Source organism: Scyliorhinus torazame, chromosome 12 (genome assembly GCF_047496885.1).
Source record: "Scyliorhinus torazame isolate Kashiwa2021f chromosome 12, sScyTor2.1, whole genome shotgun sequence".
NCBI lineage: Eukaryota > Metazoa > Chordata > Chondrichthyes > Carcharhiniformes > Scyliorhinidae > Scyliorhinus > Scyliorhinus torazame.
The window spans coordinates 228,844,612-228,870,045 of record NC_092718.1 but is presented as its reverse complement, the minus strand read 5'-3'; the positions used below and the strand labels follow the sequence as shown (position 1 = coordinate 228,870,045).

At 49.6% G+C, this 25,434-nt stretch overlaps 1 protein-coding gene across 9 annotated transcripts in view; it reads left to right on the top strand.

The window, feature by feature from the left end:
* Positions 1-25,434, top strand: part of LOC140387046 (uncharacterized) — a 262,462-nt gene that overhangs the window by 225,344 nt on the left and 11,684 nt on the right. For 5 of the 9 annotated variants that reach the window (XM_072470051.1, XM_072470050.1, XM_072470049.1 and 2 more), the window contains 2 exons: positions 16,322-16,420; positions 19,837-20,637. In XM_072470051.1, the coding sequence (XP_072326152.1) occupies positions 16,322-16,420; positions 19,837-20,186 (449 nt within the window). In that variant the 3' untranslated portion in view covers positions 20,187-20,637. Of the gene's footprint in view, positions 1-16,321; positions 16,421-19,836; positions 20,638-22,947; positions 23,043-25,434 lie in introns of those variants that run through there. The other 4 variants (XM_072470052.1, XM_072470053.1, XM_072470055.1 and 1 more) reach the window with 2 other exon arrangements.

Genomic DNA, 25,434 nt, shown 5'->3' with positions numbered 1-25,434 from the left:
CGATGTTCCAGTGAGACACATGGCCCACAACAGACACCATTACACTCAGCGGTTTTACAGGCCATTTACAACAGGGACACATCACAGCCCCATATAGCAATACAGATAGGGAACATCACAACCAAGCACCCCGTAGTTTTAGTTGATCTGCCCCAGACAGCAGAACATATCCTTGGGATCAATTTCATGAGCTCCCATAACCTTTCTTTCGACCCAGTGAACAAGTGTGTTTGGAAAATGGCAAAGGCAGCACGAGCCCCCGCCACGCTCACAGTAGGTGAATACATAAATAGGATTAGCTCGGTCGGAGACTTCTGGTTCGACCCTCGAGACATTAGTGCAGACAAACAAGTTAGGGCAGTCCTGCAGGAACATAAAGCAGCATTTGCACAGCACAAACACAACTGTGGCAGTTTGACTGGCTTTGTGAACATTACAGGTCCTGACCCTAAATCCCAGAAGCAGTACGGATTTCCCCAGAAAGCAGAGGGAGAAATCTCCAAAGTAATAGAGAGTTTGCTGGATCAAGGTGTACTCAGATCAGTAGCCTCCACAAACAACGCACCGATTTGGCTCGTCAGGAAACCGGATGGATCATGGCGACTGACCATTGATTACCAGGAACTGAACAAAGTGACCCCTGCAGCAGCCCCCACCATAGCCACGAGTCCCGAGACCATGCTCAAACAGGGACTCCAGTCAAAAAAAAATTCGGTTTTGGACATTAGTAATGGCTACTGGTCCATTCCATTGGCTAAAGCGTGCCAGTACAAATTCACCTTTACATTCCAAGGGCAGCAGTGCACGTGGACGTGCCTTCCACAAAGCTTCCACAACTCCCCCTCCATTTTCCACCGACAGCTGGCAAATGGTTTAGCAAAATTTTCCCGCCCCGATTGTCTGGTCCAGTATGTAGACGACTTGTTACGACAGACAGGCACAAAGGGAGAGAACATTTCGCTTCTCGCCGAACTCCTAGCACTCCTAAAAGAAATTGGATGGAAAGTCAACCCCAGAAGGCCCAGATTCTGAAAGAAAAAATGATTTACTTGGGAACAGTGATCACTCATGGTATACGCGAGATCGAGCACAAGAGAAATGACTCGATCATCAAATTGCCCCTTCCCCACAATGTCTCAGCCCTCCGGTCATTTTTAGGACTAGTTGGTTACTGCCGAAACCATATTGACGGTTTCGCCACTAAAGCAGCGCCCCTATCCGAACTTCTCAAGAAGCAGGCACCTTGGGAATGGCTTCCACAGCATACAGATACCGTGGACGCTTTAAAAACAGCACTCAGCACAGCCCCCGCACTACAGCTCCCAGATCCACTTTCCCCGTATGCTATAGAGGTAGCAAGCACCGACCGGACCCTTTCGGCCGTGCTCCTCCAGGAACGCCACGACCAGTTACGCCCCGTAGAATACGCCTCATGCATGTTAGATCCCGTAAATCAAGGATTTTCTGCCTGTGAAAGGCACCTGCTCACATTTTTTGGGCAGTGCAATACTTCGCATACATTACAGGACTCTTCCCCATCACCATCCTCACAGAACACACACCGACACAGCTATTGTTAGACGGCCGACTTAAAGATGGCACAGTCAGCCAAATCCGCGCAGCCCGTTGGACCCTTCTTTTACAGGGACGGGACATCACGGTAAAGAAAACCAAAACCCACACATTCCTTGCCGATAATTTGCAGTATGCAGGCACCCCTCACGAATGTGAGATCATCACCACAAAACAGAACACAGGCCCATTTATTCCCAAAACCCCCACAGGAAAACAGGTAGCACACCCCAGAGACCCCAGCCCACAGACACGTGCGCACCCCTAAAGATTTATGTGGATGGCTCATCCACAGTGTTAAATGGAGAGAGAATTACTGGTTGCGGTATATATGTAGAGGACGCGCAGGGACGCGCCCTAGATGAAATTTCCTTGAAGTTGCCAGGACACTTAGGCTCGCAGACAGCAGAGCTGGCAGCAATTGTGTATATTGTAGACCACCCAGACTCGTTCCCGACCCCAGCAGACATCTATTCAGACAGCTTGTATGTCTGTAATAGTTTGACAGAGTTCCTACCACTCTGGGAAACAAGAGGATTTGTTTCCGCGGACGGTAAACCCCTACCCTCAGCCCCATTACTCAGCCATATCTTAGAGACAGCGAAGGATAGGAAATACGGAATAATTAAGGTTCGCAGTCATCACCGTTCTTCCCCCCCTGGAAACGTTAAAGCAGACGCCCTAGCGAAGGCAGGCTCCAGGCATGGTTATTTTTGGAAACCCCCCCCCCGAAAGCGCCCCAGTACACGCAGTTCAGGCCTCACAGACCAACAATCAGGATTTAGCGAAGGCCCAGAAAGAGGACGAGAAACTCAGGGAAGTTTTAAAGGGAACCTTCCCAGTCCCGTACGACAAGTTTAGAAACGCAATCACCACACGCGACGGTGTGATTTTAAAGGATGGCATTTATATAGTTCCCAGCCAGGACAGGAACCAGATCATTTGTCAGTTCCATGACAATCATGGACACCAAGGAATTGAACCCACCCTAGCCCACCTTAGATCGCTTTGCTGGTGGCCTGATTTAAAAATCAATGTCACACACTACGTAGAGAATTGTTTAATCTGTGCCCAGAACAATCCGGACAGATATGCTAAAAAGGCTCAACTTAGCCATACCCGCCCCGTTAATGGACCCTGGACAAATCTCCAGATAGATTATATAGGACCCCTACCCCCGTGCAGAAATGGTTACAAGTAAGTGTTGTTGGTCATAGACACCTTCACAAAATGGGTGGTAGCATTTCCGTCAAGAACTAATACGGCCAAGACGACGGCTAAAATATTAACACACCACATCTTTACAAGATGGGGCCTCCCACGCAGTATAGAGTCCGATCAATGCTCCCATTTCACCGGACGTGTAATGAAAAACGTCCTCACGATTTTCGAAATTACACAAAAGTTCCATATTGCATTCCACCCCCAGTCAAGTGGTATTGTATAACGAATGAATAGGACATTGAAAGCCACCCTCAGGAATATGGTTCAGCAAAATAATAGCACCTGGGATTCAGTACTCCCATTTGCTTTGATGTTTTTAAGAAACACAATATCTACATCCACAGGTTACACCCACCACACCCTCATGACCGGACACCCCATGAAAGGCACTGAGTATTTACTAGGACTGGATTTGGCCAGCCCAGCAGTTACAGCTCTCACAGATGAAAACGCGGTCACACAACTAGTACAGAACATAAAGGCAGCCCAACTCGCCGCAGCAGTGAGACTTGGAACCAGGAAGAAACAGAACAAGGCCTGTTTTGACAGAACAGTACACGCCACTGAGTTTACAGTAGGGCAACAAGTTATGCTTTCTCTTTACGACCCCAGTTCATTCCTCTCCCAAAAATTTTCCGGACCATACTCCATTTCAGACAAAGTCAGCCCCTCAGTATACAAAATAACCTATCCCAATGGTAAGTCTGTGTGGTTTCATATAAACCAGCTCACGGCTTATGGCTCACAGAATAAGCACACACACCACATCCTGCTCGCAGCAGCAGACGATCACGCCACGCCCACAGATGATGTATTCCTACCCTCCCCCAACCACTCCAGCCCGCCCTCAGACACGACTTCAACTCCGCCCCCAGAGGCACGACCCCGCCTCTCCCTTCCCTCAACCAGCAGCAACAGCGACAGTGATAGCGATCACGATGACGACAGCCACAGCACACCATGTGACGACTACACCCCTGCACCAGGCACCACTCCCAGTGAATCTGAGCATGATTCTACCAACCCATTTGAAATCACTTATATCAAAGCCCCTGACCCAGACCCACCGCCCGACGATTATGGATTGAAGCATAGTAGCTCCAACCTCTGGCACCGAGACAATTCGTTCAGGCTCATCCGGAATGGTGAGATGGACCCCAATTCGCCCCAAGCAGCTTTAGCACGGTTACTACAGACAAGAGTTTGGCAGCCGGGGGAAGATGATGACTTAGAGTCTGACTCCCCGAATCCCTTTGTGACCCTGTTCGCTATTGAGCAGTGAGGTGTCCAGATGATGGGAGAAAAAAGGAACCGAAGGAGAGATACGGTGTCCTTTCTGATGGAACCTGCACCATGGTTGTTGAATGTTTGTTCGTTAGTGTTATTGTTAAGTGTTGTGTGTAAACTCGGAAAGTTTTTCACGGCCCCATGTCACCACCCCCTTTGACGGCCAATGGCTGTTAAGAGGATCTAGTTTGTCCCCAGAAACTTGTTAATGGAACAAGTTTGTCCCAGACAATAGTTCAGAGGAACTAGTCTGTCGACAGAACCCGACTCATAGTTGCTCTCGTAATTCGAAAGGCAGCCCCCCACGACGACCACATTCTTACCCGTTGCTCAGGCAGTGGAGAAACGGCATTGATCCCCGCCCTGCCTGAGGACCCCCCTCTGATCAGCTACGCTCGGGTAGAGCATATACGGCATTGATCACCGTCCTACCCGGGGATTCCAACCATTTCTTACCCGCCGCGGTCCATACGCACCCCATTTTGGCTCGTTATGTTCAAAATTCTTTTGTTTGGTTTTGGCAACCCTTAGGTTGCTTCCCTCTGCTATTTACATCCTCAAACACTGGGATGGTAAATCACACAAGCTGCGAGACGGCTTGCAGGACGGCAGTATTTTCTTCGATGTCTTGTCCAAATATTTGGTTTTTTTTTTAAATGAGGGAGTCACAGATGGTGACCAATTTTAAAGGGAAATTGGCAGTAAAGGACGACAGACAGGCATATGAGATCTTAAGCGAGATAATAACAGAAATTATGCTTGTGTTCACAGAACTCCAGGAACCACAGAGGAAGACAAAGAAGTCCGACAAAGATGAAGACAGCCTTTGTGTTTACATGGATCTTAGCGGGATCCCTTCAGTTGCGTGCGGACGCTACCCCCCTGACCCCTACCACACAAACCGTAAATGACTCTCACCCCTGTAATACTCGGAACCCCGAGATAACTAGCCCAGCAACAGCTAGCAATACCCCGACCTGGTGTGATAAGTTTATCACCTGGTACTCACTCTCATATGTAGTCGAAGCACTCTTAGTGCTGACGATACTTTGCAGTGTCGTGGAAATGTTTAGAGTCAGGAAATGGCGAAACAGAGCATATCGCTCTCGCACCCCGGTATACGGATTTAGGTCCCCCATTTTCAGATTTCACCAGACCCCCGAACCCATTGGGACGGATTAAAGAGCATACATTTTTCTTTATGTATTCTGCGGAATAAAGAGATGTAAACCTCTGTGTCTGACTGACAGGCCAGAGAAATTTGTGTGCTGCTATTTTATACAGTGTAAGATGTATAGATTATTTTTGGATTGTTTGTAATTTTGGATTGTTTAAATGAGGATAGTTTATTGAGAATAGTTAGAGGTTCCAGTTTTTTATTTTTCTGTAATGCATGTATTAATGTCATAGCGTCCCGTAGAATTTTTTGATAATGAATGTATTTAAAATGGTTTAGGTAAAATTGTGTTGCATAGGATAGGACAGTGTAGAGCCTAAGCATGGGTGCTCCGGGGATCAGAGGATGAAGACGCCATGGTAATGTGATCCTTCACGCTTCGCGTTGAGGATCACAAGGAGGGTGTGTAGCCATCTGGGATGGCCATGTCCCGATTACAAAATGGACATTTGCAAAGACTGCAGGGAAAATTGGACAATGCTAAGAAACAAGCAGGTGCAAGCTCTGTCTGTTGATTAGAACCTTAAACGCTCAGACAGGACAGAAAGTACCAAACGATTTACATACGAATGAGCCATCTCCGGGGACAAAAGGGAAACATTTAGATACACAATGTTATGACAGACTCCCCGGCGCCAGAAGAAGCGAAGACAAAGCTGACTGACAGTCACCAGGACACGCCCAGCAATCAGGGAACCACCCTTCTATTGGAGGAAAATCGATACCGATGATTGGGAAAGGCCCAATTAGTTGAGGCCATGTTCAAGGCCCACCCAAAAGCGCGTGAAGCCCTTTTGGGTATAAAAGGTATCCCCAAGGGAGAACGCCTCTTTTGGCTTTGGCTCTGAGCGAAGAGAGAGACCTGCCTAGCAGCTACAGCAGACCAAGTAAGTTCCAATTCAATGCACGCTACGAGATAGACGCACCTAGTTGCTACCCTGTAAACAGCTCAACCCAGCAGCCTCAGAACCGAGCAACGGCCATTGTTCCTCTGACTGAGTGGGCGCCCAAAGCTAAGTATAGGCTTTATTAACAGTGGTAGTTTAGTTTGTAGAGTTTATGCATGAGTAGATTTGACTGTGTGTAAATAAATGAGCATTGCTTTTGAACTTACTAACTGGTGTATCGAGTCATTGATCAGTATTCGGTTCTGAACCTTGTGGCGGTGTCGAAAGGAACCTGACGACTCTTGAGCAAACGTGATTAAATAGAGCCAAATTAAGAACCAACCAAAAGTTAGCAACACTGACCATCGATATATTCGCCACCCAGTAATAGTTGATAAAGTTTGGAAGAGCCAGCCCCCCTCCCCATGCCCCCGCTCCAGCATCACCTTCCTCACCTGCGGGATTTTACAGGCCCAAATAAATCCCAAAATTACCGCATTCAACTTCCTATAAAACACCTTGGGGATAAAAGTTGGGAGACACTAAAAAACAAACAGCAACCTCGGGAGGACTGTCATTTTCACAGTCTACCCTCCCCGCCAGAGACAGCGGGAGCCCGTTCCACCTCCGGAGGTCTCCCTTCATCTGCTCTACTAGCCTACCCAGATTCAATTTGTGGAGCTGTCCCCATTCCCGTGCCACCTGGATACCCAAGTACCTCAAGCTCCCTCCCACCACCTTGAATGGCATCTCCTCTCCTGCCCCCTTGCCTGGATTGCAAAAACCTCACTTTTAGGGAAAAACATACTTGACCTCATCCTCACCAAGTTGCCTGTTGCAGATGCATTTGTCCATGACAGTATCAGTAGGTGTGACCATCACACAGTCCTTGTGGAGACAAAGTCCTGTCTTCACATTGAGGATACCTTCCATCGTGTTGTGTGGCACTACCATCGTGCTAAATGGGATAGACTTCGAACACATCTAGCAACTCAGGACTGGGCATCCATTAGGCACTGTGGGCCAGCAGCATCAGCAGAATCATATTCAACCATGATCAGAAACCTCATGGCCCGGCATATCCCCCACTTTACCATTACCACCAAGCCAGGGAATCAACCCTGGTTCAATGAAGAGTGCAGGAGAGCATGCCAGGAGCAACATCAGGCATACTGAAAAATGAGGTGTTAACCTGGTGAAGCTACAACACAGGACTAGTTGTGTCAAACAGCATAAGCAGCAAGTAACAGACAGAGCGAAGCAATTGCACAATGAATGCATCAGATCTAAGCTCTGCAGTCCTGCCATATCCAGCTGTGAATGCTGGTGGACAATTAAACAACTCACTGGAGGAGGAAGCTCCACAAATATCCCCATCCTCAATGATGGAGGAGCACAGCACATATGTGCAAAGGACAAGGCTGAGGCATTCGCAACAATCTTCAGCCAGAAGTGCCAAGTGGATGATCCATCTCGGTCGCCTCCAGAGGTCACCAGCATCACAGATGTCAGTCTTCAGCCAATATGATTCACTCCATGTGATATTAAGAAATAGCTGAAGGCACTGGATACTGCAAAAACTATGGGCCCTGACAATAGTACTGAAGACTTGTACTCCAGAACTTGTCGTATACCTAGCCAATCTGTTCCAGTACAGCTACAACACTGGCGTCTACCCGGCAATGTGGAAAATGGACCAGGTATGTCCTGTACAGAAGAAACAAGACAAATCCAATTACCGCCCTATCAGTCTACTCTCCATCATCAGCAAAGTGATCGAAGGAGTCATCAACAGTGTTATCAAAGGGCGGCACGGTGGCACAGTGGTTAGCACTACTGCCTCACGACGCTGAGGGGTTCGATCCCGACCCCGGGTCAATATCTGTGTGGTGTTTGCACATTCTCCCCGTGTGCGTGGGTCTCACCCCCACAACCCAAAAATGTGCAGGTGGATTGGCTACGTTAAATTGTCCCTTAAATGGAAAAAAAATAATTCGGTACTCTAAATTTATTCAGCGATAACCTGCTCACGAACGCTCAGTTTGGGTTCCGCCAGGGTCACTCAGCTCCTGACCTAATTTCAGCCTTGGTTCAAACATGGACATAAGAGCTGAATGCCCTTGACATCAAGGCAGCATTTGACTGAGTATGACATCAAAGAGCCCGAGCAAAACTGGTGATAGTGGGAATCGGGGGGAAACTCGCTGCGAGTTGAAGTCATACCTGACACAAAGGAAGATGGTTGTGATGATTTGAGGTCAATCATCGCAGCTTCAGGACATCACTGGAGGATTCCTCAGGGTAGTGTCCTGGGTCCAACCAGCTGCTTCATCAATGACCCCCCTTCCATCATAAGGTCAGAATTGGGGATGTTTGTAAATGGCCAAATTAGTAGAATCAATCCTGAGAGATAGGATTAACTGTCACATAGAAAAGCATGGACTGACTTCCGGTGACGGCGGGAGGCGGCCGCACAATGGAGGGCTCCCGTTCGGGAACGGCATTTTCGGGGCTTTAAGCCTGGTCCCAGGGTCCGCGGAGGCGGCAGAAGCAGGGAGAAGGCACGGAGGAGGCACAGTGAAGACACAGGAGGAAAAAAAGAACAAAGAAAAACGGCCGGAAAAAAAACAGCTGGAGGTCCGTCGGGGAGTGGAAAGGTCACCGCGAGGTCACCAGGAAAAATGGAGGCTGGAGCACCAGGAAAGGCCGCACTGCTTACGGCTGAAGAAATAACTAAGGTGATGGCTGCGGAATTTGAAAAGCAGTTGGTGCAGATTGCGAAATGCATGGAGACGGTGAGGAAGGAGATGAGGGAGGTTTTGAGTGTGCTGGTGGAGGAGGCGGTTTCCCCGGTGAGGACGGAGGTGGCGAGCGCAGTGGCGGAGGTGCGAGAGCAAGGGGAGGCGCTGAAGGAAGTGAAGGAGACGTTATTGCAGCACGGTGATCAACTTGCCTCAATGGGGAAAGAGATGCGGAAGGTGATGGATACTAACAAGGATCTGCGAGGAAAAATGGAAGATCTGGAAAACAGATCCAGGCGACAGAATTTGAGGATTGTGGGGCTGCCCGAAGGAGTTGAAGGACCGAAGCCGACTGAGTATTTTGCCGCGATGCTGGCAAAACTATTGGGGGAGGGGGAGGATCCCTCCCGATATGAACTGGATCGGGCTCATCGGTCGTGGAGGCCTGTACCAAAGGCGAGTGAGCCATCAAGGGCAGTGACTCTGTGCTTCCGTAGGTACAGGGTGAAGGAGAAGGTCCTGAGCTGGGCCAAGCAGAAGCGGGTGGTGCAGTGGGCTGGAGCTGGTATACGTGTATACCAGGACTTTACGGTGGAGCTGGCAAGGAGGCGGGCTGCCTTCAACCGGGTGAAGAGGGCACTGTACATTAGCAAGGTGCGGCGCGGCATAGTATATCCAGCGAAGCTGAGGGTGACTTACAAGATCAGGGACTTTTATTTTGGAACGGCGGAAGCAGCGGAGGAGTTTGCGAAAGCAGAAGGACTGTGGCAGAACTGACAAATTGAGGAATGGCCAAGTGCCGATGTAACCTCATGACTGTATTTTCTTCTTTTTTGTATCACTGCGTGCAGGTGTAGAGACTAAAGGAGCCAATGTGGTATATATTTGGACAAGGGAAGGGACGGGACTGTCACTCGAAATTAGAGTTCTTTGGGGTGTAAGTGGATATGCGGGGTTTGTGTGCTAAAAGGGGATCTTTGGGCTTTCGTAGGGCCGGGCAAGTGGGAAAGGGACCCGGGCGGGGGCCTCAACGCTGGCCGGTTTAAGCCGGCCAGTGAACGGGAGTGAGGTGGGGAGAGGGGCTGCGGCCATCGGAGCCTGGCAGAATAGGGTCCGAGTGGTCTAGCCGGGGTGGAAAGTTGGGGGGAAGGAACCGAGGTTGGGAGGAGGAGTTTTACAAGAGACAGTGGACGGGAGGAGCTGGAGACCTGGGGTGGGGGGTGGGGTGGAGGGTGGGGGGGGAGGGGGGCTGTGTAGATTAAGGGTGACTACGGGTAAACCCTGATTCCTTTTTGTCATTTGTTTATGTAAACATGCAGGTTGAGGTTTGGGGGTTGGTGGGTAGATGGGATCATTGTTATTATGGGGACTGACATATCTTGCTGATTATTGTTTATTGTTGATGGATGTAAATGTGGGAGAAAATGTGAAAAAGGAAGAGAATTTTTTAAAAATTTAAAAAAGAAAAGCATGGACTAGTCAGGGAGAGTCAGCATGGATTTGTTAAAGGAAGGTCTTGCCTCACAAATTTAATCAAACTCTTTGAGGAAGTGACAAGAAGGGTTGATGAAGGCAGTGCAGTGGATGTGATGTACATGGATCTTAGCAAGGCATTTGACAAGTTTGTGTTATATTTTAACGGTCTGGACGTGAACGTGGGGAGTATGATTGGGAAATTTGCAGATGACATAAAGATTGGCTGGGTGGTGGACAGTGTAGAGGATAGCTATGATCTTCAAAACGAACAGATAGATTGGTGGAGTAGGCGATAAAGTGGCAGATGGAATTTAACACAGAGAGGTATGAGGTCAGCATTTAGGGAGGTCAAACAGTTATAGGGAGTAAACAATAAATGGGAATATACTAAGGGTAAATTAAGTGAGAGATCTTGGCGTACAGGTACACAGGTCCCTAAATGCAGCAGTTCAAGTAGACAAGGTTGTTAAGAAAGCAAATGGAATGCTCTCCTTCACTGGCAGAGGTATAGAATATAAAAGTAAGGATATAATGTTGGAATTGTCTAAAACACTGGTGAGACCACAACTGGAGTATTGTGTGCAGTTCTGGTTGCCAAATTACAGGAAGGACGTTATTGCTCTGGAGAGAGTGCAGAGGAGGTTTACGAGAATGTTGCCAGGGCTGGAAAAATGTGGCTACGAGGAGAGATTGGACAGGTTGGGGTTATTTTCCTTGGAACAAAAATGGCTGAGGAGTGACTTAATTGAGGTGTACAAAATTCTGAGGGGAAGGGATAGGGTGGACAGGATAAAAGTGTTTCCCTTGGTGGAGAATTCTAGAACCAGGGACAAAGATCAGGATTCTCCAACCACCCCCACCGGGTCAGAGAATCCCCGTCGGAGGCGAGAATCCCGCCCCGACGCCAGCTGCCCTATTCTCCGGTGCCGTTTTTCAGGGGGCGGCGAATTCCCGCCACGCCGGTCAGGGGCCGTTGTCAGCGATTCTCTGGGCCCCGATGAGCCGAGCAGCCATCCATTTTTCACCAGTCCCGCCGGCGTGAATTACTCACCACACGCATGGCGGTACCTAGCAGGTGAGTATGCAGGGGTGGTCCTCGGGGGAGCACGGGGGGATCCGACCCCGGGGGGGGGGGAGCACGGTGGACTGGCCCACAATCAGGGCCCACCAATCTGTGGGTGGGCCTGTTCTGTGGGAGGACTTCTTTCTTCCGCGCCGGGCCCTATAGGGCTCCGGCCAGTCTGCGCATGAGCAGAATGTTCAGCGCATGCGCGAGATCATGCCGGCTGTACCGCGCTTGCGCGAACTCACACCGGCCCTTCGGCGCCGGGTAGAGCGGCGCCAACCTCTCCGCCGTCCACCTAGCCCCCGAAAGGGGGCTGTTGATGCTGGAGTGGTTGGTGCCGGTTTTGCCGCCGGCGTGGGGACTTAGCCCCCAGAAGGGAGAATCCCAGCCGTAGATTCAAGATAAGTTGAAGAAGGTGTAGAGGGGACATGAGGAAAAACTTTTATATGCAGAGAGTAATGGGAGTCTGGAATTCGCTGCCCGAGTTGGTGGTGGAGGCAGAGACCCTAAACTCTTTTAAACGGTACCTGAAAGTGCTCTAAGCTGCAGGGCTATGGACCAGGTGCAGGAAGATGGAATTAGAAAGGGTGTCCGAGGGAAGGAATGGCCTCCTGTGTTGTAGCTTTTTTATGATTCTATTATTGCACAACGTTCAGCATCATTCGCGACTTCTTAGATAATCAAGCAGTCCATGTGCAACAAGACCTGGACAATATCCAGGCTTGGGCTGACAAGTGGCAAGTATCATCCACGACACACATTTGCCAGGCAATGACCGTCTCCTACAAGAGAGGATCTAACCATCGCCCCTTGATAATCAGTGGTATTACCATCATGGAATCCCCCCAAATCAACATCAACCAAAATCAATAATCGCAAGATTGACTCCCTACTGAAGGTCAGTGAGGTCTGAGGCAGCCCTGACCTATACAAGAAATCCAAGTATGACCTCCGCAAAGCAATGATGCCAAGAGAGAATACCAGACCAAGCAAGAATCACTGACTAGCGTTACAGACTCTCGTCGGTTGTGGCAAGGCCTAAACAACATAACAGGCTACAAAGCAAAGCCGAGCAGTATCTCTGGCAGAATCGCACCCCTCCCCGATGAACTCAATGCATTCTATGCTCGGATCGAGCAGGAATCCATCGGTCCGCTGTGCCTCAGCAGCCCCAAACACCCACATACCCACCGTCACAGCTTCCGAAGTCAGATCGGCCTTCTGAAAGTGAACCCTCGGAAGGCGACGGGTCCGGACAGGATCTCTGGCCGTGCATTCAGAGCCTGCACGGACCAGCTGGCAGATGTGTTCGCGGACATCTTTAACCTGTCCCTACTCCATTCCGAGGTCCTCACTTGCTTCAAGAAGACCACCATCATAGCGGTGCCAAAGAAGAACCAGGCAACGTGCCTCAATGACTACCGTCCAGTTGCCCTGACTTCAGTCGTAATGAAGTGCTTCAAGAGGTTGATCATGAAGCGCATCAACTCCATACTCCCAGAAAGCCTTGATCCACTGCAATTCGCATACCGCCGCAACCGGTCCACAGCAGATGCCATCTCCCTGGCCCTACACTCATCCTTAGAGCATCTCAACAACAAGGACTCCTACATCAGACTCCTATTTATTGACTACAGCTCTGCCTTCAACACCATAACCCCAGCCAAGCTCATATCAAAGCTCCAAAACCTAGGACTTGGCTCCTCACTCTGCAACTGGATCCTCGACTTCTGACCCACAGACCACAATCAGTAAGAATAAACAACACCTCCTCCACAATAGTCCTCATTACCGGGGTCCCGCAAGGCAGCGTACTTAACCCCCTACTATATTCCCTGTACACACATGACTGCGTGGCAAAATTTGGTTCCAACACCATCTACAAATTTGCTGACGACACGACCATAGTGGGTCGGATCTCGAATAACGATGTGTCTGGATACAGGAGTGAGATAGAGAACCTAGTGGAGTGGTGCAACGACAACAATCTCTCCCTCAATGCCAGCAAAACTAAAGAGCTGGTCATTGACTTCAATATACTGTACTGTCTGCATCAACGGGGCCAAGGTGGAGATGGTTAACAGCTTCAAAATCTGACCTGGTCCACCTATGTCGACGCTACCACCAAGAAAGCACAACAGCACCTATACTTCCTCAGGAAACTAAGGAAATTCGGCATGTGCACATTGACTCTTACCAACTGTTACAGATGCACCCTAGAAAGCATTCTATCGGGCTGCATCACAGCCTGGTATGGCAACTGCTCGGCCCAAGGTGGCAAGAAACTTCAGAGAGTTATGAACATAGCCCAGTCCATCACACGTACCTGCCTCCCATCCATTGACTCTATCTAGACCTCCCGCTGCCTGGGGAAAGCGGGCAGCATAATCAAAGACCCTTCCCACCCGGCTTACTCACTCTTCCAACTTCTTCCATTGGGCAGGAGATACAAAAGTTTGAGAACACGCACTAACAGATTCAGAAACAGCTTCTTCCCCACTATTACCAGACTCCTAAGCGACCCTCTTATGGACTGACCTGATTAACACTACACTCTGTATGCTGCACCCGATATCAGTGCCTATGTATTTACATTGTGGACCTTGTGTTGCCCAATTATGTATTTTCTTTTTCTTTTAGTTTCTTTTCATGTACTTAATGATGTGTTTGAGCTGCTCGCAGAAAAATACTTTTCACTGTACCTCTGTACACGTGACAATAAACAAATCCAATCCTGCAGCTGTCTGTCATTTGTTCGTCATGACCCAGGGTCATTGCAGCACTCCACCTCTGGGTCTCTCCCTAGCCTGATGGGCAGCCGAGTCCTCAATGTGTGGGTCGGGCTGCCGCCTCGAGCATCTGCTGATGCTGCTTCTGATGTCTTCTCCGGCGTCTGGCTGCATCGCGTAGCACCAGCACCACTAGGACAAGTTCTGCTGGGTCCAAAATCCCTGTCATCGTGTTCAACATCTGTAAGGAATTGTGAGAGGGTGTTAGACTGACAAACAGCGGTGGCTCCCACCCCGGGACCCTCTATTCCCCCATTGATACCCCCCCACCCGGGACTCCCTGCCCACGCACTCCCGCCATAGCGTGCCCCCCCTCACCGGACCCCAGATACCTGCTCACAACGTCAACTGGACCAGGCGCTAGTCCCCTCGCCGTGACACTAATCCATCCTCTGGCCATGGACATGTTCCCTGGAGCTGTGTTCCATCCCCTGGGTGTTCGGATGTTGGCTGATGCGTGTGTGGTGTTGCCTCCCGCAATGTTCAGGCATACTGACAGTCCATGCATTGTGGTGTGATTGGGATGCTAGGCAATGACTCCCACATGCTACATGGCCCACCCACACACGGGAATACATTTGGGTTGTGTGAAGTGCTCACTTAACCATGATTGCCAATTCCATGGAGGCTATAGCCTTCAGATGCACGGCCAGAGGCCTCGGCAGTCGGTAGGTGTTATTGGGGCAGATGGGCAGGGACAAGGGTTGCCCCCAGAATGTATACACATGATCCAGGGATTGGTATGGTGGTGCTGCAAGTGGTTGCCCCCCCCCCTCCCCCCCCCCCACAGCACCCCCTCACCCTCCCAAGGTTGCCCGCCCCTGCGGAGGGTCCACCGCCCCCAGCGGTGGAGGGTCCCCCATCCCCCACAGAGTACAGGGGCAGCAGGTCCAGTGCCCCCGAGCTCTTTGCCTGTGACCAAAGATGGCTACTCACCTCTTCGGCTCCCCACAGAAGCCCTTCTGCCAGGTTCACATTTTTGAAAAGGAGTACTTATCAGCGCCAGCGTGAGCACTTGCCAGCCACTGAATGACGGGAGGCTGGTGGATATGGGGTGGCTCCCGTTAATTGTGTGGAAATGGGGCTTAATCGGTGATAATTGGTTTATCGCCACACTACAGAGAGATCCCGATTTCGCCTACAGGAGCGGCCGGTTGCATCGCAAACTGTTTGGTGCCTGGCGCGGATCTCGTTTTTGGCCTCTCCCGCTATTCACCGGCCTCGTTTCGCTTGAGCGAGAGCGTAATAAGGCCAGAAGATGGCACCCATAGATTTAGATTTATTGTCATGTGTACCGAGGTACAAAGTATTGTTCTGTGTACAGTCCAGGCAGATCGTTCCATACATGAAAATACATAGGACATACGATAAACACAATGTAAATGCATAGACACAGACATCGAGTGAAGCATACCAAGTAGAGAGCTAACAACAGTAGAGAAGATGTGTGGAGCGATTAGTTCAGCCCATAAGAGGGTATTTAGAAGTATGGTAACAGCGGGGAAGAAGCTGTTTTTGAATCTGTTAGTGCGTGTTCTAAGATTTGTGTATCTCCTGCCCGATGGAAGAAGTTGGAAGAGAGAATAGCCCGGGTGGGAGGGATCTTTCATTACGCTGCCCGCTTTCCCCAGGCAGCGGGAGGTGTAGACAGAGTCAATGGATGGGAGGCAGGTTGGCGTGATGGACTGGGCTCTGTCCACGACTCAGCCCCTCCTGCTGACGGGGGTTTGTGGAGCCACCAAAGTTAATGCACATTTGAACAGCTCGACGTATTTTACAGCCCCGCTTCGCTGTGATGAGGCTGTAACATCCCATCCATAATTATTGCTTTATATACTCTAGCAAGTCTTTTGAAAGGCTTAAATGCAGTTTTAGGTCAGTCGCCAAACTTCTAAACACCTGGAGTACAATTTTCATGCAATTTGTCCTCAATTTAATGTTTTAAACAGAGGCATTGGTAATCTAAGTTGCACTATGGCTAATACATCCTTACTGGTGTTGCACCCAAATTTGAACACAGTGGAAACTTTCATCCTGGCACTAAATTTAATGGTATGAGCTGGTTACATGCCCAGGTACCAATGAAATATTCTCTCCACCAGAGTCAATGAGAACACCAGGCATTCTACGCCCAAATACAAGGAAAGCAGAACGTGTAACCCTTGATCTCTTACAGAATCTGATGGACACAGCTAATTCAAGTGAGTATATTATTTATTACAGAAGCTGATGTCCTGCATTATTCATTACTCACCATTTGTCATATGCTACAACCCATTTATTTGGCTGCACTTCAAATCTCTGTATTGTTCTTGTGGGCTTTCATAGAATTTTAGAATTTTTACAATGCAGAAGGAGGCCATTCAGCCCATCGAGTCTGCACCGGCTCTTGGAAAGAGCACCCTACCCAATGTCAATCCACCTAACCTGCACATCTTTGGACTGTGGGAGGAAACCGGAGCACCCGGAGGAATCCCACGCACACACGGGGAGGATGTGCAGACTCCGCACAGACAAGCCAGAATCGAACCTGGGACCCTGGAGCTGTGAAGCAATTGTGCTATCCACAATGCTACCGTGCTGCCCCACGGTGCTACCGTGCTGTCTGTCCATCCACAATGCTACCGTGCTGTCCATTCACCAGCGCCGTAAACTGTTTCTCTGAGGGTGGTCATTTCTCCAAACCCAACTGCCGCCCTTCTCACTCTCCTCCTGTTACCACTCCCAGTGTTGCCAACAGGCACTGTACCCATTATAAATCCCAAACAGACCAAATTATTCCTCACCGCTAATAATCCTCACCCCAAAAGCTCTTCATTCCTCAATGCCCATTACCCCCAAACATTCCTCCCCCAAAACACTCCTCAACCCCAAAAACTCCTCACCCTTGAAATGCATCACCACAACACTTCCTCGTGCCGATCTGCAACTCTTTACACTAGACTGGGGAGCTGTAACATAGTGTTACACACCCTGGGCTAGGGTGTAGTCAATTCCAGCCCCCCTTGAACCAGTCACAACATAAGTGAATTAACCAAGAATTCTTATAAAGTTTTCAAGATCTTTGGCTCTGGACTGCTCCAATGACTTGCAGGCAAATAAAACTCAAAAACTGTTTATTTTTTTTTAGAAAATATTTTATTCAGGCATTTATCATTTTAACAATTTTAACCGTCAGGTATCAACAAGAACAAAACAATATAACCACCCATCCCAGTAACAAACCCCAGCCAACATGGCTTACAGAAAAGGACATCCTTCCCCAGCCCCCTTTCCACTGGTGCACCTATCCTCCACCCCTGCTCATCCAGGCCACCATCATGTATGCCCTGTGGACCACCTTGAATTGTATCAGGCTAAGCCTGACACAAGACGAGGATACATTGACTCACCTCAGGGCCTTCTCCCCATAATCCGGCCTCCAACTCCCCACGCAGCTCTTCTTCTCACTTTCTCTTCACGTGTGGAGTGGACTTGGAGAGGATGTTTCCACTCGGAGGGAAAACTAGAAGTGGAGGACACAATCTCAGATTAAAGGGACAATCCTTTAAAACAGAGATGAGGAGGAATTTCTTCAGCCAGAGGGTGGTGAATCTGTGGAACTCTGCCGTAGAAGGCTGTGGAGGCCAAATCACTGAGTGTCTTTCTGACAGAGATAGATGGGTTTTTGATCAATAAGGGGATCCGGGGGTTATGGGGAGAAGGCAGGAGAATGAGGATGTGAGGATGAGAAAAATATCAGCCATGATTGAACGGCAGAACAGACTCGATGGGCCGTGTGACATAATTCTGCTCCTGTGTCTTATGGTCCCCTATCGGGGCTCCCTCCCACTCCATCAGTTCCTTGTAGATCTCTGAAACCTTCCCCTCCCCATCTCCTCTCAACGCCACCATATCCTGTAGCCCCTGGGGCGGCAGGTGCAGGAAGGTCGAAATCTGCCTGCGCACAAAATCCCTCACCTGCAAATACCAGAACGCATTCCTTCCTGGCAGCTCAAATTCCTCCTCAAAGCTTGGGAAGCCCTCATCAATAAAAAGATCTCCAAATCTCTTGATCCCCGCCCGCTGCCACCCTTGGAACCCCCCATCTAACTCTCCCCCCCCCCCCCCCCCCGGAGCAAACCGTTGGTTACCACATATCAGTGCCCCATGTGCTGCCGCCACTGTCCCCACACCCTCAGAGCTGCCACCACTACCGGGCTTGTGGAGTACCCAGCCGGCGAGAACGGCAGAGGTGCCGTTAACAGTGCCCCCAAACTCGTGTCTTTACACGAGGCTGCCTCCACCCGCTCCCAAACTGACCCCTCCCACACTACCCACTTCCTGACCATTGCTATATTCGCCACCTAATAATAATTTATGAAATTCAGAAGAGCCAGCCCCCTCCATGCAGCCCCCTCCATGCAGCCCCCTCCATGCAGCCCCCTCCATGCAGCCCCCTCCATTCAGCCCCCTCCATGCAGCCCCCTCCATGCAGCCCCCTCCATGCAGCCCTCTCCATGCAGCCTGCTCCATGCAGCCCCCTCCATGCAGCACCTTCTTCACCCGCGAGGTTTTACCCACACAAATCCCAAGATCACCGCATTTACTTTTTTAAAAAACGCCTTGGGGATAAAAATCAGGCAGCTCTGAAAGACAAACAGAAACCTCAGGAGGACCATCATTTTCACCGTCTATATCAGCCCCTCCAATGACAGCGGGAACGCATCCCACCTCCGAAAATCCCCCCTCATCTATTCTACCTGGCCGGTAGGAGATTCACTCTCCTCACTGACCAACGGTCGGTAGCCTTCATGTTCGATAATGCACAGCGGGGCAAGATCAAGCACGACAAGATCTTGCGGTGGAGGATCAAACTCTCCACATATAATTATGAGATCTTGTATCGTCCCGGAAAGCTGAACGAGCCGTCCGATGCCCTATCCCGCGGCACATGTGCCAACGCACAAGTGGACCGTCTCCAAGCCCTCCACGAGGACCTCTGTCACCCAGGGTTCACTCGGTTCTACCACTTCGTGAAGACCCGCAATCTCCCCGACTCCGTCGAGGAGGTCCGAACAGCCACCAAGAACTGCCAAATCTGTGCAGAGTGCAAGCCGCACTTTTTCAGGCCAGATAGAGCGCACCTGATAAAGGCTTCCCGTCCCTTTGAGCGCCTCAGTCTGGACTTCAAAGGCCCCCTCCGCTCCACCGATCGCAACACGTACTTCCTAAACGTGGTTGACGAATACTCCCGTTTCCTTTTCGCCATCCCCTGCCCCGACATGACCGCGGCCACGGTCATTAAAGCCCTCTGCACCATCTTTACACTGTTCGGTTTCCCCGCCTACATCCATAGCGATAGGGGGTCCTCCTTCATGAGCGACGAACTGCGTCAATTCCTGCTCAGCAAGGGCATCGCCTCGAGCAGGAAGACCAGTTACAATCCCCGGGGGAACGGTCAGGTAGAGAGGGAGAACAGTACGGTCTGGAAGACGGTCCTACTGGCCCTACGGTCCAGTAGTCTCCCAGTTTCCCATTGGCAGGAAGTCCTCCCGGATGCCCTCCACTCCATCTGGACATCGCTGTGTACCACAACTAATCAAATGCCTCACGAGCGCCTCCTTGTCTTCCCCAGGAAGTCCTCCTCCAGAATGTCACTCCCGACCTGGCTGGCGGCCCCAAGACCCATCTTGCTCCGAAAGCATGTGCGGGCGCACAAATCGGACCCGTTGGTCGAGAGGTTTCATCTCCTCCATGCGAACCCTCAATACGCCTACATGGCATACCCCGACGGCCGACAGGACACGGTCTCCCTGCGGGACCTGGCGCCCGCCGGAGCTCCCCACACCCCCCCAACACCAATCACCCCCTCCCTCCCGCCGGCACACCCCACAGCCGCTCCCTTCCCGGGTGGATCGGTCCTCCTCCCGTGCCCGCCCAGGAGTAGTGAAACAGGAACAAACATCGCAACGCTCCCAGAGATGACAGTGCCCGAGCCAGCGCCTGCACCACCACCGGGGCTGAGACGATCGGTGAGGACGACCAGGGCATCCACTCGACTCATTGAATCTGCGTGACAAAGCAAAATCTGTAAATAATTCAGTAGCCCAGTAAAAGCAGCATTGTAAATAGTTAACCACTGATATCGATGCATAGCCACTGTGTTAATGGAATCCCAGTACCGACCTTGTAAACCCCTACCACCATGCGACCCACCACCCCGCCGGGTTCTTTTTTAACAAGGGGTGAATGTGGTGGTATGTATTAGGGGTAGTACAGTACCCAGTGATGCCGAGAGGCTATTGGTGGACAGACACTGGGTCCTGATTGGATCTGCCGCCTGCTGGCTTCACCCAGCAAGGTGGAGTATAAGAACCCGGGTTCTCCCAGCAGCCGCATTCTGTAACCGCGCTGCTGGGAACAAGTCTGCGTAATAAAGCCATCGATTGACTTCATCTCTTCTCGCCTCGTGAGTGATTGATTGTGCTACAAGTAGTCTATCCAATAATGGGTGTTTTGGTGTCTGGGGAATGTTTTTTCCTTGTGGAGGAAGTTCTTGATTTGGTTGTACCTTAGCTCATTCCCTTTCAGGAACTGGAGCTTGTCCTAAGGTCGCTACTCTGCCTTCTATGTACATGTCTCCTACCATCGGTGTCCTTTGGGTGTGTGAGACTCCATGAGTCCACTGCCCCCATCTGTTCTATGAAGGATTGTTGTCCTGGAAATGAAATGAAAATGAAATGAAAATCGCTTATTGTCACAAGTAGGCTTCAAATGAAGTTACTGTGAAAAGCCCCTAGTCGCCACATTCCGGCGCCTGTTCGGGGAAGCTGGTACGGGAATTGAACCGGGATGCTGGCCTGCCTTGGTCTGCTTTAAAAGCAAGCGATTTAGCCCTGTGATAAACCAGCCCCTTCCTGAGTTGGGGCTGGATCTGTCCGTCCGTGGGTTCTGTAAGCGGTCGAAGTTTCCCCCATGATGAATCGGTGGGAGTCTATGTTGGGGATTTCTGTCATGGTTTTCTTTATGAAGTCTGCGTTGTCCCAGTTAGGGACGTACACATTTACAAGCACCACTGGTGCCCCTGCCAGGGCACCGCTAACCATGAATTACTGTGTCCCCCTCCCCCCCCTCCCCGGGTCCGTGACCTTCTTTGTCGCTGTGAATGTCGTACTCTTATTTAATAGTATGACCACCCCCCTAGCCCTTGTCTCGTCTGTCCCATCCAGCTCTTCCTTACCATCAGTCAGTCCTTTTCCCTCATGTGCGTCTCTTAGAGGAAGATTATGTCGGCCCTCAGGCTTTTCAGATGGGCTAAGTGTGGATCTTTTCACTGGGACCTTAAGTGCCCTGATGTTCCAGGCTCCCTTGAAACTAAATACAGCTGTATTCCTTCTGACTTGGTAGCTTTACTATATTCTGCCTTGTTCCTATTCTGCTGACAATCTGTGTCCCCCTCCCCCTGCAGAATTGGTTTAAATTCCTCACAATAGCACTAGCAAACCCACCTTCAAGGAGTCCCACTCTGGTTCAGATGTAGATTGTCCCACTTGTTAGGTCCCCAGACATGGTCCCAGTCATCCAGGAATCTAAATCCCTCCCTCCTTCACCAACTCTTAAGCCACGCATTCATCTGTGCCATTCTCCTATTTCTGAGCTTGCTAGCACATGGCACCAGGAGTAATCCACGGATTACAACCCAAGAGATCCTGCTTTTCAGTCTACTGCCTAGCTCCCTGAATTCTCGATGTAAGACCTCATCCCTCTTTCTACCTATGTCATCGGTACCAATATGTACCACAACCTCTGCCTCATCACCCTCCCCCTTCAGGAAGTCCTGCAGTGACATCCCGGACCGTGGCACCAGGAAGGCAACACACCAGCCTAGAGTCACATTGACGGCCACAGTAGCACCTATCTGTTCCCCTGACTATAGAATCCCCTATGAGTATTGCTCTTCCTCACTTCCCCCCCTCCTGTACAGAGGCTGCTTGTGGTGTTAGAAGTTTGGTTCTGTCCGCACTCCCTGGAGAAACCAGCCTCATCAGTCTCCAAAATGGAATACCAATTTGCGAGCAGGATCCCAGGGAACTCCTGGACTACTTGCCTGTTTTTCTTGGACTGTCTGGTGGTCACCCATTCCCTTCCTTCCTCAGGTCCCTTCAGTTGAAAAATGAAAATCGCGTATTGTCACAAGTAGGCTTCAAATGAAGTTACTGTGAAAAGCCCCGAGTCGCCACATTATGGTGCCTGTTCGGGGAGGCTGGTACGGGAATTGAACTGTGCTGCTGGCCTGCCTTGGTCTGCTTTAAAAGCCAGCTATTTAGCCCAGTGTGCTAAACCAGCCTGACTGCAGTGTGACTACCTCTCTAAACGTGCTATCCACGACCCCAGGTCACTGTCCGTGTGGAGTTTGCACATTCTCCCCGTGTCTGCGTGGGTCTCACCCCCACAACCCAAAGATGTGCAGAGTAGGTGGATTGGCCAGGCTAAATTGCCCCTTAATTGGAAAAATTTAATTAATTATTTTTTTTTTAATTTGACCGGTCGAATAACTAGCTCAATTTCAGCAGCATTTTGGATGTAATGTCCTGATAGATCCTCCAAAGGAAAACACTCCTATGTATTAAAGTCTTGAGTGGAATGAAAGAGCTTAGTTTCTTTTTTGACAAATTCCAAGCCTGGAACTTTAACAAGATTTTTATTTAATGAAGAGCTAAGAAAATGTTTCTTGTTTTTTTTGCAGTCGTGAATGGTCAAGACATAAGAGAGAAGAATTTTGTGAACCTGATGACAGAGGAACAACTTCACAGTTAAGATCAGGATGTCAGAAATGCAGAGGTAGTACTCTAATCTATTCATAGAATCATATCATAGAATTTACAGTACAGAAGGAGGTCATTCGGCCCATCGAGTCTGCACCAGCTCTTGGAAAGAGCACCCTACCCAAGTCCACACCTCCACCCTATCCCCGGAACCCAGCAACCCCATCTAACCTAAGCCCTGGGACCCTGGTGCTGTGAAGCCATAGTGCTAACCACTATGCTACCATCCTGCCCCTGCCTGGTTCATCGACAGCTTCGGGGATTTGCAGGAGATAATAACTGATCCATATGTTGGAAAAGCATCCACTTAATCTGTCAAAGCATTAAACCAGAAAAAGAGGAGTAGCTTTTCATCTTGCAAATGGAAATCAAGCCGGATCAGGTCCTATTATTTACCCGCATTCTGCTGCCAGATTACTCCAACCTCACCGCTAAATTATCCAAGTCCCACCAATTTACCCCAAACCCTGCCAGATTACCCCACCCACTCCTAAACTTATAAAAACAGCTATCTACTGCACAATACTTACCAGTTTATATAAACAGCAGCATAGGTACTAAAACAAAGAGGCAATGATGTTAGAATGTGTGTGGCTTTGGGTGTCACACTTCATGAAGACAGAATGCAGCAGAGATTCGCTCTGATAATGACAGGGATCAAAGGCTGGTTATTGAGTTGGTAACTAGAGTACATAAATTTAAAGTCAAGGAAGGGAAAGTTTATTTTTTTAATACAGTGTTATTAGATCATGTAAATTAGATCATATTAGATCAGGCAGAGCTCCAGAACTTGCTGTGCCCTGAGCCAAGATGATCAAATACAGCTCCAACACTGACATTTATCCAGTATTGCCCCTCCTGGAGGTGGTCACAACTGACAGGTAAGGCAGATGAACTTAGAGCTTGGGTTAGTATTTGGAACTATGATGTTGTTGCCATTACAGAGACCTGGTTGAGGGAAGGACAGGATTGGCAGCTAAACGTTCCAGGATTTAGATGTTTCAGGCGAGATAGAGGGGGGTGTAAAAGGGGTGGTGGAGTTGCACTACTGGTTAGGGAGAAAATCACAGCTGTACTATGGGAGGACACCTCAGAGGGCAGTGAGGCTCTATGGGTAGAGATCAGGAATAAGAAGGTTGCAGTCACAATGTTGGGGGTTTACGACAGGCCTCCCAACAGCCAGCGGAAGATAGAGGAGCAGATAGGTAGACAAATTTTGGAAAAGAGTAAAAACAACAGGGTTGTTGTGATGGGAAACTTCAACTTCCTCAATATTGACTGGGACTCACTGAGTGCCAGGGGCTTAGATGGGGCAGAGTTTGTAAGGAGCATCCAGGAGGGCTTCTTAAAACAATATGTAGAGAGTCCAACTAGGGAAGGGGCTGTACTGGACCTGGTATTGGGGAATGAGCACGGCCAGGTGGTAGAAGTTTCAGTAGGGGAGCATTTCGGGAACAGTGACCACAATTCAGTAAGTTTTAAAGTGCTGGTGGACAAGGATAAGAGTGGTCCTAGGGTGAATGTGTTAAATTGGGAGAGGGCTAATTATAACAATATTAGGCGGGAACTGAATACATCAGTATTCACCAAAGAGAAGGAATTGGTGGATGTTGAATCTGGAGAAGGGTGTGTAGATAGTCTGGGTCACATTGAGATCCAAAAAGACGCGGTGTTGGGCGTCTTGAAAAATATTACGGTAGATAAGTCCCCAGGGCCTAATGGGATCTACCCCAGAATACTGAAGGAGGCTAGAGAGGAAATTGCTGAGGCCTTGACAGAAATCTTTGGATCCTCACTGTCTTCAGGTGATGTCCCGGAGGACTGGAGAATAGCCAATGTTGTTCCTTTGTTTAAGAAGGGTAGCAAGGATAATCCAGGGAACTACAGGCCGGTGAGCTTTACGTCAGTGGTAGAGAAATTACTGGAGAGAATTGTTTGAGACAGGATCTACTCCCATTTGGAAGCAAATGGATGTATTAGTGAGAGGCAGCATGATTTTGTGAAGGGGAGGTTGTGTCTCACTAACTTGATAGAGTTTTTCGAAGAGGTCACAAAGATGATTGATGCAGGTACGGCAGTGGATGTTGTCTATATGGACTTCAGTAAGGCCTTTGACAAGGTTCCTCATGGTAGACTGGTACAAAAGGTGAAGTCACACAGGATCGGGGGTGAGCTGGCAAGGTGGATACAGAACTGGCTAGGTCATAGAAAGCAGAGAGTAGCAATGGAAGGGTGCTTTTCTAATTGGAGGGCTGTGACTAGTGGTGTTCCGCAGGGATCAGTGCTGGAACCTTTGCTGTTCGTAGTATATATAAATGATTTGGAGGAAAATGTAATTGGTCTGATTCGTAAATTTGCAGACGACACAAAGGTTGGTGGAACTGCGGATAGCGATGAGGACTGTCAGA